The sequence below is a fragment of the Cucurbita moschata genome, unplaced genomic scaffold, assembly GCF_002738365.1.
Source record: "Cucurbita moschata cultivar Rifu unplaced genomic scaffold, Cmos_1.0 Cmo_Scf00003, whole genome shotgun sequence".
Lineage (NCBI taxonomy): Eukaryota > Viridiplantae > Streptophyta > Magnoliopsida > Cucurbitales > Cucurbitaceae > Cucurbita > Cucurbita moschata.
The window spans coordinates 2,241,684-2,257,574 of record NW_019268519.1 but is presented as its reverse complement, the minus strand read 5'-3'; the positions used below and the strand labels follow the sequence as shown (position 1 = coordinate 2,257,574).

The window sequence follows — 15,891 nt, the reverse complement described above, 5'->3', positions numbered from 1 at the left end:
TTTTTTTTTTTTTTTTTTTTTTTTTATAGCTGTAGGGATTTAGACAATTATTCAAAACCAAAATAAATTAGAAATTAGAGTGAATAAAAATATGGAAATTAGATTATTATTATTATTATTATTATTATTATTATATAAATGATTGAGGTTGTTGGAATGGGAGATGGGTGAATGATAATACTCAAAGCATCCTCAATTTTTCTTGAACTTAAAGTGATTAAGAGAGGCTTCTTCAAACGTCACACCATTTATTTTTTGGGTTTATATTCAATTATATAAAGTATATTTATTCTTAAAATCAAGGCCAACACACAGAATAATTGGGCTTTAAACAGAAATCACAGGCCCATATAGGAGTTGACCAATACTTGGGCTTATTTATAAAGCCCAACTGAGCCCAATAAATAGATACTCTCTGTCCCTTTAATTAAAATTTTAGTTTTTTTAATAAGGTTTTCTCATTATAAATAAATAAATATATAAGCGAATTTATGTATTAAATAACATGTCTAAATAATTATTTGTTTGCGGTATAAATATATAAGCGAATTTTTAATAACGTTTTTAATTGATGTGTGTGCGGTATTAAATACAATACGAAATCTTTTTCATAAATAAAAAAGTATTAGTAGATTTTTTAAAAATAATTTCGTTGTTATTATTTATTAAACATTTTCCTTTTTATTTATTTCTTTAAAATTCCAATGAATAATAATAATAATAATAATAATAAATGTATTTAAAGTTTGTGGGGATCATGTTTGTGTTTGTACAACCACTAATAAATTTCAATCATTAATTGTTTGAATTTTAAATTTTATATAATATAATTTTGGTATTTATCTAATGTAGACAAATATTGGGAAGAAGGTTTAATTTTTTAAAAAAATAGGGTAAAAAAAGTGATTATTAATTAGGATAAGAAAGCAACATTTACTTAAAGATTGAGGAATGTTTGTAATTATGAAAAGTCATTATGTCTGTTGAGTTATTTTTACTCAATTAATATTCATCATTAATCCCTTTTTTTCTTTAATTTTTCTCTCTAAAATTGCATGCTCCAATGCAAAATCATTTAACTAACTTTAATTTAATAATAATTTATATCTCCACAAATACTTGGTAATTATTATTTGGGCCCATAATCTTTTTTTTTTTTCCTTTCTTTTAATTCATTTTCATATATTTGAATTAATAATGTTCATGTATCTTTAAGTAATTATTTAATTTCTATTTCAATAAAGTATTTTCTTTTATGGTACTTATGGCACCCACATTATAATATTAATATTTTAAAGTAGGGTGAATTTAGAATTATATCATAAAGGCATGGGATAAAAAGTAGAGATAATTTTGTAGCAATAATATTATCTGTAAAAACGTATACAATAGAGATAAAGTCGAGCTCGTAGTTTAAAGGATTAGAGGACATGACTACAAACAACAGTGTCAGAGGTTTGAATCTCTTCTTGTTCACAACCAGTTAATAAGGGAGGGACTTTTCTCTTTGGATGTAGAAAAATCGTGATTACGATAGCAGTACTTTTATTTGATTTTTATGTGAAGATTGAGAAAGATGACTTTAGGTGAAGCTTTTTCTTGACTTGGTTTCATTTCTCTTTTGCTTCGCAACTCGTCTTAACACATGCAATACAACTTGTTGCATACTAGAGCATTCTTTCATCCATCGACTTTATCTTCACTGAGTGTTCTTAATCCAATGCTCCCAAGTTGATTTAGGGAGTTGTTAGGAAAATTTTCGAAATGAGGGAAATATGAATACTCCATTGAACGAGAGTAGAGTTAGCATAATTTCTTAATAATGCAGGGTCAAACTACATAAAAATAATTAATTATACAAGAGATATCTGAAACAAACCTAAAGAACAAGTATGCATTCAATTTTCTTAGGTAACGAGAGTACTAAATTCTCTTTGTTTGTACTATGATTTTGTCTTAAAAAAAAAAAAAATTAAAAAGAATGCTAACATAATACGTAATAAATGGAAGGGGCATCAATGGTCCGTTCATACCAGAGAAATCACTAACACAAACCTAAGAAATAGAGAATACTTTCTTTTTGTTCACGTTGGAATGTTTTGTTAAAATATCTTTTAGCTATGATCTTAGACTCTACGTCATTTTTTAAAAAGTATATTAATACGACAAACAATAAATGAAAGAAGTATTCATATTCTCGTGGTATCTCATGAAGTGTATGTTTTCTCGAAGCCGGGAGTCTTGAAACATAGGACCAGGGCATTGAAAGTTGCGTTAAAAATTGAATTCTCCGCGTAGGCAAACATGGGAAGAAGGTGTGATGGCTGAGACTACTTGAATGCGAAGCCTGTCCTTCCTTTTCATGCGCATGATGATAAATAGATAGCTTTAAACACAAACTTCGCCTTCAAAAAAGTTAAGCCCTTACCTCCAAATGGGAATCTTCTAAAGGGATCTTTCTTTCTCATACTCATACTCAAAAGTTCGTATGTATTTTCAATGAGTTGGTGCTAATAAATTATGATTTTGAATATTTGATCTGTCTTTTTGGGTGTAGGAGCAGTTGGGTCTTGGAAATGATGACAGTGCCCATTTCTTCTCCTCATTCAAAGGGAAGTTTGGGATTATCAGGATCGTTTTGAATACAAATTCCCCGTTGTCCAAAACCCCAGATTTTTATTTGCATAACAAATGATGATCTGCACTCAGTCGAGAAAGAATCATTGAATTCCCACCAAGAAGTTCTGATAAATTCGCCAACCTCCTCATTTATGAACCCCAACCCTCTCTAACTCTGCCTTTTAAACTTCCTTTTCCCCTTCCCCTTCCTCATTTACACTCTCACAGTCTCTTTTTCTCATGGAAGCTCTGCTGAAATATCAATCAAATTTGCTGAACATTCGTCACTTCCAGACAAGGTAAGCTCAGAGACCGTCCTTGAAACCTAGAGATTTTGGGTGTTGCTGTTTTCGCTTTGTTTTTTTGGCCTCTGTAAAGGTTTGGGAAATGGACTGTGGCTTTTTAGAGGGTTTCAGAATCCTGGAAAGTTGCCGGAGATGGACCCGGGACCATTCACGAGAGATTCCCATGGTGGTTTGGAAAATTTAAAAGGGGGTGGGATTTGAGATTCTGGGTTGGCTCTGTGTATCGATATTTCTCATTTTCAAGGTTTTTTCCTGATGGGTTTTCGTTTGTTCGGCTCCATTTTAGTTCTTGCACTGTTCTTCAAACCTATGACATGTCAACAACCTAATACAGATGGGTTTTATATCTCTGAGTTTTTGAAGAAGGTGGGCTTGAACTCTTCTCATGTCTATAATTTCTCGGCTCCTGTTTGTACATGGAAAGGGGTTTTCTGTGACAAAGATGTAAATGTTATCGAGTTCGTGGCTTCTGGTGTTGGCCTCTCCGGCGCTATACCCGACAACACTGTCGGCAAACTCAGCAGACTTCAGAGTTTGGACCTTAGCAACAACAAAATCACTGGATTTCCTACGGATTTTTGGAGCTTAGGGCTACTCAAGAGGCTCAATCTCTCTTCCAACTTGATTTCTGGACCTCTTGGAGACAGCATTTGCAACTTTGGACAGCTTGAAAGTGTTGACATTTCCATCAACGAATTCTCTGGGAAAATACCAGAATCTATAAGCTCATTACTTAGTCTCCGAGTCCTGAAATTAGACCATAACAGGTTTGGTGGAAGCATCCCATCAGGAATTCTTAACTGTCAATCTCTGGTTTTCATGGACGTTTCGTGCAATCAGCTAAATGGGTCACTTCCTGATGGCTTTGGGGCTGCATTTCCCAAGCTTGAAAGCTTGAACCTTGCGGGAAATGGGATTCATGGCCGTGATTCAGATTTTTCTGGGCTCATAGCCTTGGCAGCTCTTAATTTATCTGGAAACTTGTTTCAGGGTTCGGTTATGGGATTGTTCAAGGAGCAGTTGAAGGTGTTAGACGTCAGTAGAAATCAATTTCTTGGTCACATTTCTCAGGCACAGCTGAATTCTAGTTATAACTGGTCTCATTTGGTGTATCTAGACTTGTCTGAGAATCAGCTCAGTGGAGACATTTTCCATGTTTTGGAGCGCGCCCTAAATCTCAAGTACCTTAATCTTGCTTGTAATAGATTTAGCAGCCTGGAATTTCCACATGTTCAATTGCTTTCGAGTTTAGAATACCTTAATCTATCCAGATCCGGCCTTATCAATCACATTCCTCCTGAAATCTCAAATTTGAGTCATTTGAATACTCTTGACATCTCCCAGAATCATCTTACGGGGAGAATCCCGTCTTTGAGCGTCAAAAACCTCCAGATTCTTGATGTTTCACGGAACAATTTGAGTGGAGAGATCCCCCTATCGCTCTTAGAAAAACTTCCATGGATGGAGAGATTCAACTTTTCCTACAATAACTTAACCTTCTGTGATTCAAATATTTCCTTCAAAACCCTCCAAGCAGCCTTCCTTGGGTCAGCAAATAGCTGTCCCATTGCTGCAAATCCGAGTCTTTTCGTTAGAAAACCCAGTAAACATGAGGTCTTGAAGCTGGCTCTGGCTGTTACTTTCTCCATGATCTGCTTACTTCTAGCAGTGATATTTCTAGCATTTGGATGCAGAAGGAAAAGCAGGACGTGGGTCGTAAAGCAGGCCTCTTACAAAGAAGAGACTAATATTTCAGGGCCTTTTTCTTTCCAGACTGATTCAACCACATGGGTGGCTGATGTTAAACAGGCAACATCGGTTTCGGTAGTAATTTTTGAGAAGCCATTGTTGAATATAACCTTCGCTGACTTATTATCTGCAACTTCGAATTTCGATCGGGGCACTCTATTGGCAGAGGGCAAGTTTGGCCCTGTATACAGGGGATTTCTACCTGGAGGAATTCATGTGGCTGTGAAAGTTTTGGTTCATGGTTCTACATTGACAGAACGGGAAGCTGCAAGGGAACTCGAGTATCTTGGTCGTATTAAACACCCCAATCTTGTACCATTAACTGGATATTGCTTGGCTGGGGATCAAAGAATTGCCATCTATGATTATATGGAGAACGGGACCTTGCAGAATTTGCTCCATGACCTGCCATTGGGTGTTCAAACAACGGAGGACTGGAGCACGGATACATGGGAGGAAGTTGACAACAATGGAATAGAAAATGTTGGTTCAGAAGGTACGTTAACAACTTGGAGATTCCGTCACAAAATTGCACTAGGTACTGCTCGAGCACTCGCATTTCTTCACCATGGGTGTTCGCCTCCAATCATTCACAGAGATGTTAAGGCCAGTAGCGTTTACCTGGATTATAACTTGGAGCCCAGATTATCAGATTTTGGACTGGCTAAGGTTTTTGGGAATGGTCTAAGTGAAGAGATCTCCCGTGGTTCACCCGGTTACACGCCACCAGAGTTCTTACAGTACGAGAACGACTCTGTAACACCAAAAAGTGATGTATACTGCTTTGGTGTTGTCCTGTTTGAGCTTGTTACTGGTAAGAAGCCAATTGGAGATGACTATCCTGAAGGAAAAGAAACAGATTTGGTGAGTTGGGTTAGAGGACTTGTTAGAAAGAATCAAGGATCAAGAGCTATTGATCCGAAAATTCGAGGTACAGGACTAGATGATCAAATGGAGGAGGCCCTTAAGACTGCATACCTATGCACAGCCGACCTTCCATCTAAACGACCGAGCATGCAGCAGATCGTTGGACTTCTCAAGGACATCGAATCGATGGCTTAGACGATGAACAATCAACAAGTAAAGCATTGGGGTTCTCTTGGGCTCCCTTCTCTGATGCTGCAAGGGGGAAGTGTACAGATTAGTCATCCTGGAAAGATACGTTTTCAAAATGTTTATGTATTTCTTCTTTCCTCATGTCATTGTGCAACATCAGAATTTTATGTCAAATATAGAGTTTGGTCCTGGGAACTGAAAAATGAGGAATTTCCACCAAAGTTCATAGCTAACTTAATAAACTAGCTGATATGACCAAGCAATTTTCATCTCAAGCAATTAAGCCGAACAACTTTATCTTTTATATGATATGAGAGGATGACAATCACTTTCTTATTACTATTTAGACAATCCCCGATCCTTACTAGAATAGATAGGGGACAGAGGATTCTTATTAGTTTAAAATAGCCTTAGCCTCATTTATTTTCGGTGAAATAGCAGCTACGCCCCTTGGTCCCGAGAGTTTGGACTAATCCCAGTCTCTTGAGCTCTTTATGGCAGCTAGTCTAGATCGATTCCTAAGAGAATTGAAAATCTCTCTTTGTTAAGGTAAAGGAGATATTGGAAATTCTAGACAAAAAAAAAAAGGTTTGGAACCTTTAGCCCAGACAAGATGCACCTTTCTCTCTAAACCTAGAAGCAATTCAAGCGGTATGAAAATCTATAAACCTAGGTAGGTTGAGGATGCTGCTGGTGATATCCAACCAATGCGTTAGTCCTTTTCCATCATTCTTTTCAATTGAGGGGGCCTCCAAGAGACCTTCAACTTGCCGTGAGCTTTATGGAAATAAAACCATCGCTCACGCTTGGGACCATTGTTGGAGCTCAAATCTATTTCATGTACTTTTGGCTGTAAACAAGAGACATCCCTTTGCATGTGCACCCCTCTGCCCATTATGCCAATTCAGGTAAGTTTTATGAACTTATTTCCGTCAATCAACATTAAAACTTGAAGAACATTCATGTAAATATGATCGCAAAACAGCCCAATAGTAGAATTAAAAACAACGATCCCTCCACCAGCAAAGAACAACCACAACATCAAACGAGGGAAGGGGGAAGGAAAAGAAGCATTTACTTGATTAGATGGAGTTTGTGGCCACCAACTCCTTTCAACAGCCACAGCCATTATTTAAAAATCTCATGCCTGCCTGTTGACCCCACCAGCTGAGCTTGGCATTTTTTCAAACAGTTAAAGGACAATGCGAAAATGTGAATCTCACGCATCACCCCACTTAAGGATTTGGTGGATTGATGGAGGCGTGTGATGCTGAGTAACATGCCCATTGCCTCTCTACTGAGCCGACAACATTTCCAGTCCCAAAATTGAGTATATAAACTTATAATCGCTTCAAAAGTTGTAGTAAAACAACAAGAAAAACCAAAGATATTCACGTTTCTAAAGAACTGATGTGACCACTCACAAACTATTTATCCATGCCCATCACTCCAATTTTGTTACACAATATTATTTTTGGGTGTGATAAGAATAAAGATAAAAATTAAAGGCTACTTTTGCAAAAATGTGTGGAATATTTTGTAATGACTTTGGATTAATTTTGCAATAAAGAAAAAATGAAAAGAAAAAGCATGGATTCGTTTGATATATTTCTATGCATGCTTGAAATAGTCAACAAAATTCTTATTCTCTACGCCTCTTACTTTAACCAAATAAATAAAAATATTATCATAAATATCAAAAATGAATTTACGAGTTTATAAACTTTTAATTAATTAACTTTTTAATTCGGCCAAATTTGAAAGGCCCTACCAAGATTTGACTAAATAAATTCCAAAAGCTTTGTAATCATAACCTTCTATATATATATATATATATAAGTTGGAGGTTCTTTGTTAACATTTTTAAAGGAAAAATGCAATGTGTCACGGTCATGGTTGTTCAAAACGTGTTGTTTGTGACTGCGTGTTACATGTTCCAGTCATGCTCGTTCAAGATAGGTTGGGCATTCCAAACCATTTTTACTTGCTTCTATGTTAGATAAATATTTACTATTCTTGTTCTGTCAATAAAGGATGTATGATTGGATACCAAAATCATGTTTACACTGCTTGGTGCTAAAATGCCCCAAAATGTACTATAGGTGGACATGACTAGTTGTCAACTCTTATTATATGAATTATATACTGTTAAAGTCGTGGTTGTTACTTATTCGCTTTTAGCCTATAATATTGCTTTCTTTAAAATTATTTTCAACGTATGTTCCTCTCTCACGTTTTCTAAACACATTTATCTCAAACATGATTCGAGGCTCGAGCATACACCAATATTGTCGTGAAGTTCGAATCTCACTCGACTAACTTATTCTCTATTTTAGAACAATTGTCGCATAATCGTTGTCCTGCTGCTACAAGGGCGCGATTGTGAAACAGTACTCCTAGTGCAAATGGATTTTTTTTTTTTTTTTTTTTTCTCATGATATACCAATAAGAATGGAGGACCCCTAGGTACATGATTGTTAGAATGAGGATTGGTCGATTTGATGCGAGAGAGGTATATGTACAATCGGATTTTGTGGTATATTTATTTGTAGTGAGTGGGGCCTCTTTCTCGTTAAACGGCACATAAAAAGTATCTTTACGTAAAAGAATGTCTACTTTAATTTACCAAAATGAGAGAATCGAGAGGCCATGGTACGGTGCAAAGAAGAACCATGAACCTATAAAACGTAACGAAAATCTAATTAAAATTACTTCAAATTCAAAGATTTCGGAATAATCATGTGATTAAATACGAAAAAAATGAGTATTTTGTTTGAAATAAATTTAATTTTATATTTAAAATGGATGAATATATATATATATCATAAAATTAAATACGACTATATTTTCTTTCTCGTTGGTCTTTTCGGAAAGCAAAAATATAAAGCAATCCGAATATTAAAAAAAAAACGCCATGCATGGAAAAAGCGGTACGAAACGGCGATTGGAATGCGGGAGAGAGAAATCCAACGGCCACGATTTCATCTCTCTCAATTTGGAATTTGTGCCTCTGAAAAAGTCTGGAATATTAGAGCGGATTGCTTCGTCGTCTTCTGTAAGGGGACATTGAGGACTGTGCGTGTGACTTTGCGAGAGCAACACAGAACAAGGGCCTGAAATCGAGGAGGGACAAACGACGGTGCAGCGATGTCGGACGAGGAGCACCACTTCGACTCCAAGGCCGACGCCGGAGCGTCCAAGACTTTCCCTCAGCAAGCTGGTACCATTCGCAAAAATGGCTACATCGTAATCAAGAACAGGCCCTGCAAGGTTTCTTCCTTTTTCTTTTTTCTCCATACCGTTTTGAAACTCGCGTTGATCATCCATGGATTATATTTTGGGCTTTTTTATAATCTTTTTGAGCTTTTCGACTACATTCTTTATTATAATTTTTCTTTTTATCTCTCTGTTTTCTGAAAGGGTAGACGTTTGATTGCTTCGCTTGTTTCGATACTTCTATTTCTAAGTGAAGATGGTCCCTAACTTTTAACTCGGTGACTAATGATTATAGCAATTGTTACTCCCTCATTGATTTAGGTTATTTTCCCCTTTAATTTCTCTTTGTGGGGCCTTCTGCTTTTGGGTTCCTTAAAGTATTTATTGAATAGTTCTACACAAGTATTGTGGATGAATTATAAAGTAAGTTTTCCTGAAAGGATTTTGGTTGTCCTTTTGGGGCTTTCCCATCCAAACTTCCCTCAAAGTTTTAAAATGTGATCTCACAATAAACTATTGAATAGGTCGTGCAAGATTTGACATAATTGGTTTGGTGTAAGTGCAAGACTGAAAAATTCAGGGTCACGGGTTCATTATCTTTAATGGCAAGTGATTCTTTCACTTCAGTTGGATCAGGATGCGTAATGAAATATGCAGCCTTGGTCTGCCAGAAATGTAGCTTGTGCATGTGTTGTTCTTATTAAGTATTTTGAGATGGACTTGGCTTATTGACTTGTTGAGTTTCGCTATGGGACATGCCGTTAAACAGTTTAATTGGGTCATGCTGTCATATCCTATATACACCATTATCGCCAATGTCCCTGTTGTGTTGCACATTAACAAACAATGAGGTAGATGTTAGGCTAAAATGTTAACAGCGGATATAATCTTCATGTTGCAATTATCTTCTTAGTATTAATAGAACTTCTTTGAAGTGCATTAACGATGCTTTGAAAGAAATGTTTTTGAAGTGGATTTGCTTTGCTTCTCATTCCCAGCAAGATTTCTTGCTATATGTCACAATCGCACTCTTTCTTGCTATATGTCACAATCGCACTCTTATGGAACGCTTGTAAGCGATTGTGCGATACTTACTCTTGAAATCGTGTCTCTTTCAGCCGTATGATGTATACCCAAGCCTTTGGCCTCATTTTAAGAAGAAGGTTTTAGAAAACGGGGCAGAAAAAGAAAAAGATTTGAGAGAGAGAGAGTTTGGAAAGAGAGTTTGAAAGCAAGATTAGAACCAACAAATAAAGCAATGTTATAAGCTAGTAAGTAAAGAGGTAACATAACAGCTTAGATAACATATAACTCTGGGTAGGAAGAATTGACGACGAATTGCATCTCCTTGTAGTACATTTTAAGACATTTCAGGTCTACTAGACATAGACATTATTTTGCCAAAACATCATACGCTTAGAAAATACAATAAGAAACTATACATCATGAAAGCGATAAAGGAAAACAATAAAGTGGTCAACACAAGGGGTTTGACATGCAATGGGCATGTGGCCATGGGCAACTCACTTTGGACATGATCGTGACACTATGCATGTCTCCTTGTGTTCCTGTCAAATATGATAATATTGCTGAAATTTTACTCGTGGGCAGCTCATGACTTCCGCTACTTACCACGGCAAATACCATCGGTTTTTTCTTGACTCTCTTCCATTCAGGTTGTTGAAGTTTCCACTTCAAAAACTGGAAAGCATGGACATGCGAAGTGTCACTTTGTGGCAATTGACATATTCAATGGAAAGAAACTTGAAGATATTGTTCCTTCTTCTCACAACTGTGATGTAATTTCTTTGCAACTCTCTTCTCATGTTTGATTCTATTCCTCCAATGGAACTGTTTTCATTATTCTTCATATTTCGGTGCTTTCGCAGGTTCCCCATGTTAATCGTACTGATTATCAGCTGATTGATATATCTGAGGATGGTTTTGTAAGTTTTAATCATACTTTTACATGATGTTTCTTTATACACATCCCTTCTGTAAGTTCATAAAAAGATAAGATGCCTAAGCCCACCGCTAGCAGTTATTGTCCTCTTTGGACTTTTCCTTTCGGACTTCCCCTCAAGGTTTTCAAAACGTGTCTGCTAGAGAGAGGTTTCTACACTCTTATAAAAAAATGCTTTGTTTTCCTCTCAACTGTTGTGAAATCTCACAATTGGAATCCTGCAGTCCTTGTAGCATGACAATCTCGAGTCTTGACCGATGGATACATAATTTTGCAGGTCAGTCTGCTTACTGAAAATGGAAACACTAAGGATGACCTGAGGCTTCCGACCGATGATAATCTGCTTACGCAGGTACACATGATGATACAGTTAAGTCATTACTATGTAGCTTTCTGCAATGTCATAAATTGTTTCATTCATTTTCATGTCAATAGCTTAAAGATGGGTTCGCTGAAGGAAAGGATCTTGTTCTAACTGTTATGTCTGCAATGGGAGAGGAGCAGATCTGTGCTCTCAAGGACATCGGTCCTAAAGGCTAAACACAAAGCTTTGGCTACATCTGATGGCTTAAAATCTCCCAAACCAAAGTTCTATCAAGTATGTTACATGTAATAAAACCATATTATCAGCTCTACTTAAAGCTTAAACACTACTGATCCTTGGACAATGCCGAAAGGATTGGATACATATTTTACGCTATAAAACTGCCTGTTGACAACGTATCATTTGAACCCTTTTGAGTTTGCCAAAGATCTTGGAATCCGCTTGTTCAGGTGGTCAGCCTGAAATGAAATAGGAAGATAAACGAACGTTTGTGCTGTTCATCTGGTCTCTTTTCCCTTTATTCTTTCATTAAAGGTTATTATTAAGGGCATTTTAGGCAATGAGTGGCTGTTGTTTCCACGATCCAACAGAGGAAAACAAGTTCGACCTTCACGATTATATGATATTGTCCATATAAACTCTCATGGCTTTGCTTTGGTTTCCCGGAAATGTCTCATACCAATGAAGATGTATTTCTTGCTTATAAATCCAAAATTAGCCAATGTGATACTCTCTCTCGACCGTTTACTACTAGGTACTACTAGAATGACGAGAGTCAATTTGACTCATTATTGTTCAAGAAGTTTCAAACTTTTGCTCTCGTATTTTTAGGTGTATGTTTGAATTAGGTGAAGTGTATTCCAGAGTGTTTTTAGGTGTATGTTTGAATCAATTGAACAGGAGTGTTTTTAGGTGTATGTTTGGATCAATTGAGTATGTTTGAATCAATTGAACTGGATTCAAGTTTAAAGTAGTTAGACTAAGTTAAGTTTTGATGTGTCATGTGTCTTGTGTCTAGGCAGTAAGGCAATATGACAATATGACATTTGTTAAAAAGGCTTAAAAAATATGACAACATGACATTTGTTAAAAGGCTTAAAAAAGGTTAAAAAGGTTGATTTTTCTACTGATTTCTTTTCAATGTTTTGTAAAAAAAGAAAATGTTAACTCACTCAAATAAATAATTTAAAATTCTAATTGAAAATGAATAGTTTTAAAGTTTGCTGAATTTTGAGGAAAATTTCCCTCCAAATTGGCCACTTATTTATTAAATTAAAGATTAAAATTAATTATGGGTTTTAAAAAGAATACAGGGGACAATAATAATTAAAAATATTCTTTATGATTTTAATGCACAAAATCTTTGTCCAACTAAATTAAATAATAAATACCAATTATAAAGTAAACAATACAATTTTAATTTACCCCAATTTTTAAATAGAAGAATAAAGGAAGAACAGAATCTGGGGAATAACAAAAATCAGTTGCGAAAAACAATTAAATATTTAGAGAGTGGAATTAGTCAGTGTATTGAGTCAAAAGAGAAGTCCCATGAGGCCGCCTCCGCCGTGAAAGAATCCAACGGTGATCCGACCATCGAGCGAGATCGGGCGGCTGTGCAATGACGGACAAAGTGACGGTGTCCGTTACCCAAACCACCTGAGTCAACTACAGTCAAAGACACCCATGCCGATTTCGGGCTTTAAAGTAAGCGTCTCTCTCTCTCTCTCTCTCTCTCTGTGTCTCAAGACGTTTCTCTCACCTAATCTATTCTTCTATATCACTCAGACGCAGACTCCGATACTCAGAGTTTGGAATCGCCTTCGCTTCGGACATTATAAAACAAAGCTGTATTAATCGGTGACTTTACTCTCTCTCTCTCTCTCTTTTAGTTAGAAGTGGCCATGGCGGAGCCGGAAGGGTTTGATTCTAATCAACTCGGAAGCTCGAAGGCTTCTGCAGAGCAACAGGATGACGAGGAAGAAGAAATGGAAGATTCAGAGAATGAATCAGAGGTGGAGTTGGAGGAACATAAACTGAGTGAGTTGAGGACAGGTTCGTTGGTTAGTGAAGCTGCAGTGAAGGGGTCTTGCTCTCAAACCCTAGCGCCGCCTTCTGCGAATCAGTCCTCGGAGAACGGTCGGTCTGATGGTAAGTTTGTTGTTACTGGAATTGATTCTGCCACGGTGGATGGATTATTTAGTTTTTAAGTAATTGCTGTTTGTGGTTTTTTTTTTCTTTCGTGGGTGATATTTTGCTGTTGATCCTACAGGCTTGCCTAACAATTCTGCTGCCGAGTCACTCGAAGGAGTTGAATTGAAGGTAAGAAGCTCGATCACTGCCGTTTTTTTTTTTTTTTTTGTTTGTGTCTTTGTTTTTTCGTTGACAATTGTTTGCTTGTATTGGTTTTATTTGTTTAATATTGTTTGCTTAAGTCCATTGTTGAGAATTCAACTAGTAAATTAAAGGAGTTCTAAAGTAATTATGAGATCTTTTTTTGCTGATCATTCGGGTTCTTTTCGTATACCCCACTGTTGAAGTTGAATCGATCTTTCTAAAGTTAAGCTCCAGCCTCCAGCCAGTCATCAAGACTAATCGCAATCTACAAATTACTCTTGAGTACTGCTGAATTTTTCTTTCTATGTGCTGTTTAGTTATCCGTGCTTGAAAAGGATTGAATCTTTGTTCTCTTGTGCTCACATTTGTGTGAAATCATGCGTTGAAGTCAACCTCAAGTGAAAGGGAAAACATCATGTCGGCTTTTCATTTCTTGAGCTACTTCTTCTTCTTTCCAATCTTATTGGACAAATAAAAATTTCAAGTATTTTCAATTCTTCTTCGTATTAGTCTCGGTTATGCTGTTGGTGTTTGTTCTTGGTTCAATGGCATGATTTTGCAGAACTATGAGCTACATCTTTGTAGTTATTGCTGATGTTATTTCTAGGCATAATGACAATCATGCATGAGCATGCTGCTAATGAAATGTCGTGGATTAAAACAGAATGTGGTTATTGGTTATTTTGAATAAAAAGAAATATATTGGATCTATTAGCATAGTTTCAATCCTTTTCTTTTGATTATTTGAGAGAAGAATCATTGTTGTGAATCATGGATGAATGAGCGGCCTAGTTCAGAGTCAATGTCATATAAGCGTGGCATGTCAATACTTTTTACCTCCATGTTAATATCTAATGCAAAATGATGTGCATTTTCACTGGACTCCATAAGGATGCAAGTGCTTTGCTTTTTTTTTTTTTTTTAATGCATTTCTATTTAGGGTACTGAAAGTGTATGCAAAAAGGGTACTGAAAGTGTATCCATAATGATGTGCATTTTTTTTTAATGCATTTTTTTTGTTAATGCAAAATGATGTACTGAAAGTGTATGAACCTGAACATTGAAAAGGTGGAAGAAAATTAAAAGCAGAACAAAAAATAACATTTTGATGGCAGGGAAAATTTATTGAAGATTTTCTCTTGCTGAATTGTATATAATTTATCTGATTCTGATTGAAATTGATCGAGATGGAGTTTCAAAACTCAATTGTCACGTGTTTCCCTGAGCAATCTTGCCATTGTCAGAGGCATCCAAATTACTGAAGGTGAAATTATTGTGAGTTCTACACATCCAAGGTATAAGCCGAGATTGCTAAAATTCTCTTCAAGGAGGGAAGAAGTGCCTATCTAGGTTTGGTCTCTGCAAGTATTCAAAAAGTGGCCTTTTCTTTTAAAGGCTAAGCTCTTTGATGAAGTAGTAGCAATATCTGAAGTGTCCTTTGTGCTTGTGCTCTGCAGGATATTTAATCAAGAGGAGAATACTTGCCTTAAAAAAATTAGTTGTGTTTTCAAATTAATACATTGATCGTGGATGCATTACATGTTACTCCTGCCGTCTATGTTGCATCATATTCATAAGCATAATATTTTGTGATCTGGCTAACCTGTATTTGTGAAATTTAGGAAATGGTAGGGAAATAGATCTTTCGTGCTTACTCATGTTAATACTGGTCATTTGCGATCAAACATGAAGCATAGACCAATCTTTTGTCATATTCATGATGTCTTCCCGCTATATTAATTTAACCATGGTTCACATCCTGTCCTTAAAGCACTTCGACTTTCTGGATTTTTTTGTCCATATTTTCCCATTATTAATACAGCAATGTTCATGTTGCTAAGCTTATCGACTGGTATTTGTCTCCCATAAAGATGTAGTTTAAGATGTTCTTTTGAATGGAAGTTTGATGATTAATCATTGACGTTATTTTCTCTATGAGCGATGGATTCATGGTATCTGGAAATGTGAAGAACAGTCTGATGTAACTTAAATTTCTTCAAGATACATTTCTTGAATAAATAAATTAGTTTTTGCTTTTAAGTCGGGAAGTGTGTTTCGAGAGAATTTCTGAGTTTGTGATACGACCACTTGAGAGTTGGTAACTTGGGCTTCTAGTATTATTCTTTGAGCCTTTTAACTTCGTTTGGACTCATGTTATATACTTTATGGCTAGTTTCTGATATTCACGAGTTACAGAATCGAGTGCATCACAATAACTTACAAGCTAGGTTCCTTATTGATGATTTGACGTTTTAGTATATTGCTGCCCTCATTGTCTTTTTTTTTTTTTTTTTTTTTTTTTTTTTTTTTTTTTTTTTTTT

The 15,891-nt window shown here is 36.1% G+C and overlaps 3 protein-coding genes across 3 annotated transcripts in view; all 3 read left to right on the top strand.

Annotated features, from left to right (window-relative positions):
- Positions 1 to 2,297: 2,297 nt before the first annotated feature.
- On the top strand, positions 2,298 to 5,950 carry LOC111436852 (probable LRR receptor-like serine/threonine-protein kinase At2g24230). Its single transcript, XM_023074626.1, has one exon. It carries the CDS (start codon positions 3,180 to 3,182, stop codon positions 5,733 to 5,735), a length of 2,556 nt encoding a protein of 851 aa, XP_022930394.1. The 5' UTR covers positions 2,298 to 3,179; the 3' UTR covers positions 5,736 to 5,950.
- A 2,713-nt stretch (positions 5,951 to 8,663) lies between these two features.
- Positions 8,664 to 11,733, top strand: LOC111436878 (eukaryotic translation initiation factor 5A-2-like). Its single transcript, XM_023074663.1, has 5 exons — positions 8,664 to 8,999; positions 10,622 to 10,744; positions 10,835 to 10,891; positions 11,186 to 11,260; positions 11,344 to 11,733. The coding sequence occupies exons 1-5, from the start codon at positions 8,877 to 8,879 to the stop codon at positions 11,446 to 11,448; spliced, it is 483 nt and encodes a 160-aa protein (XP_022930431.1). The 5' UTR covers positions 8,664 to 8,876; the 3' UTR covers positions 11,449 to 11,733.
- Positions 11,734 to 12,794: 1,061 nt separating this feature from the next.
- Positions 12,795 to 15,891, top strand: part of LOC111438384 (probable WRKY transcription factor 32) — a 5,449-nt gene continuing 2,352 nt past the window's right edge. The window contains exons 1-3 of the mRNA XM_023076290.1: positions 12,795 to 12,940; positions 13,022 to 13,384; positions 13,506 to 13,555. Of these exons, the coding sequence (XP_022932058.1) occupies positions 13,138 to 13,384; positions 13,506 to 13,555 (297 nt within the window). The 5' untranslated portion in view covers positions 12,795 to 12,940; positions 13,022 to 13,137. The remainder of the gene's footprint in view (positions 12,941 to 13,021; positions 13,385 to 13,505; positions 13,556 to 15,891) is intronic.

What these genes read in the sequence shown, in the direction of transcription:
- LOC111436852 (XM_023074626.1), top strand. Translation starts at nt 3,180, where the DNA reads ATGGGTTTTCGTTTGTTCGGCTCCATTTTAGTTCTTGCACTGTTCTTC.
- LOC111436878 (XM_023074663.1), top strand. Translation starts at nt 8,877, where the DNA reads ATGTCGGACGAGGAGCACCACTTCGACTCCAAGGCCGACGCCGGAGCG. An exon ending in TCAAGAACAGGCCCTGCAAG is followed by an intron (nt 9,000 to 10,621) that starts GTTTCTTCCTTT and finishes TCTTCCATTCAG; the next exon opens with GTTGTTGAAGTTTCCACTTC. An exon ending in ATATATCTGAGGATGGTTTT is followed by an intron (nt 10,892 to 11,185) that starts GTAAGTTTTAAT and finishes ATAATTTTGCAG; the next exon opens with GTCAGTCTGCTTACTGAAAA.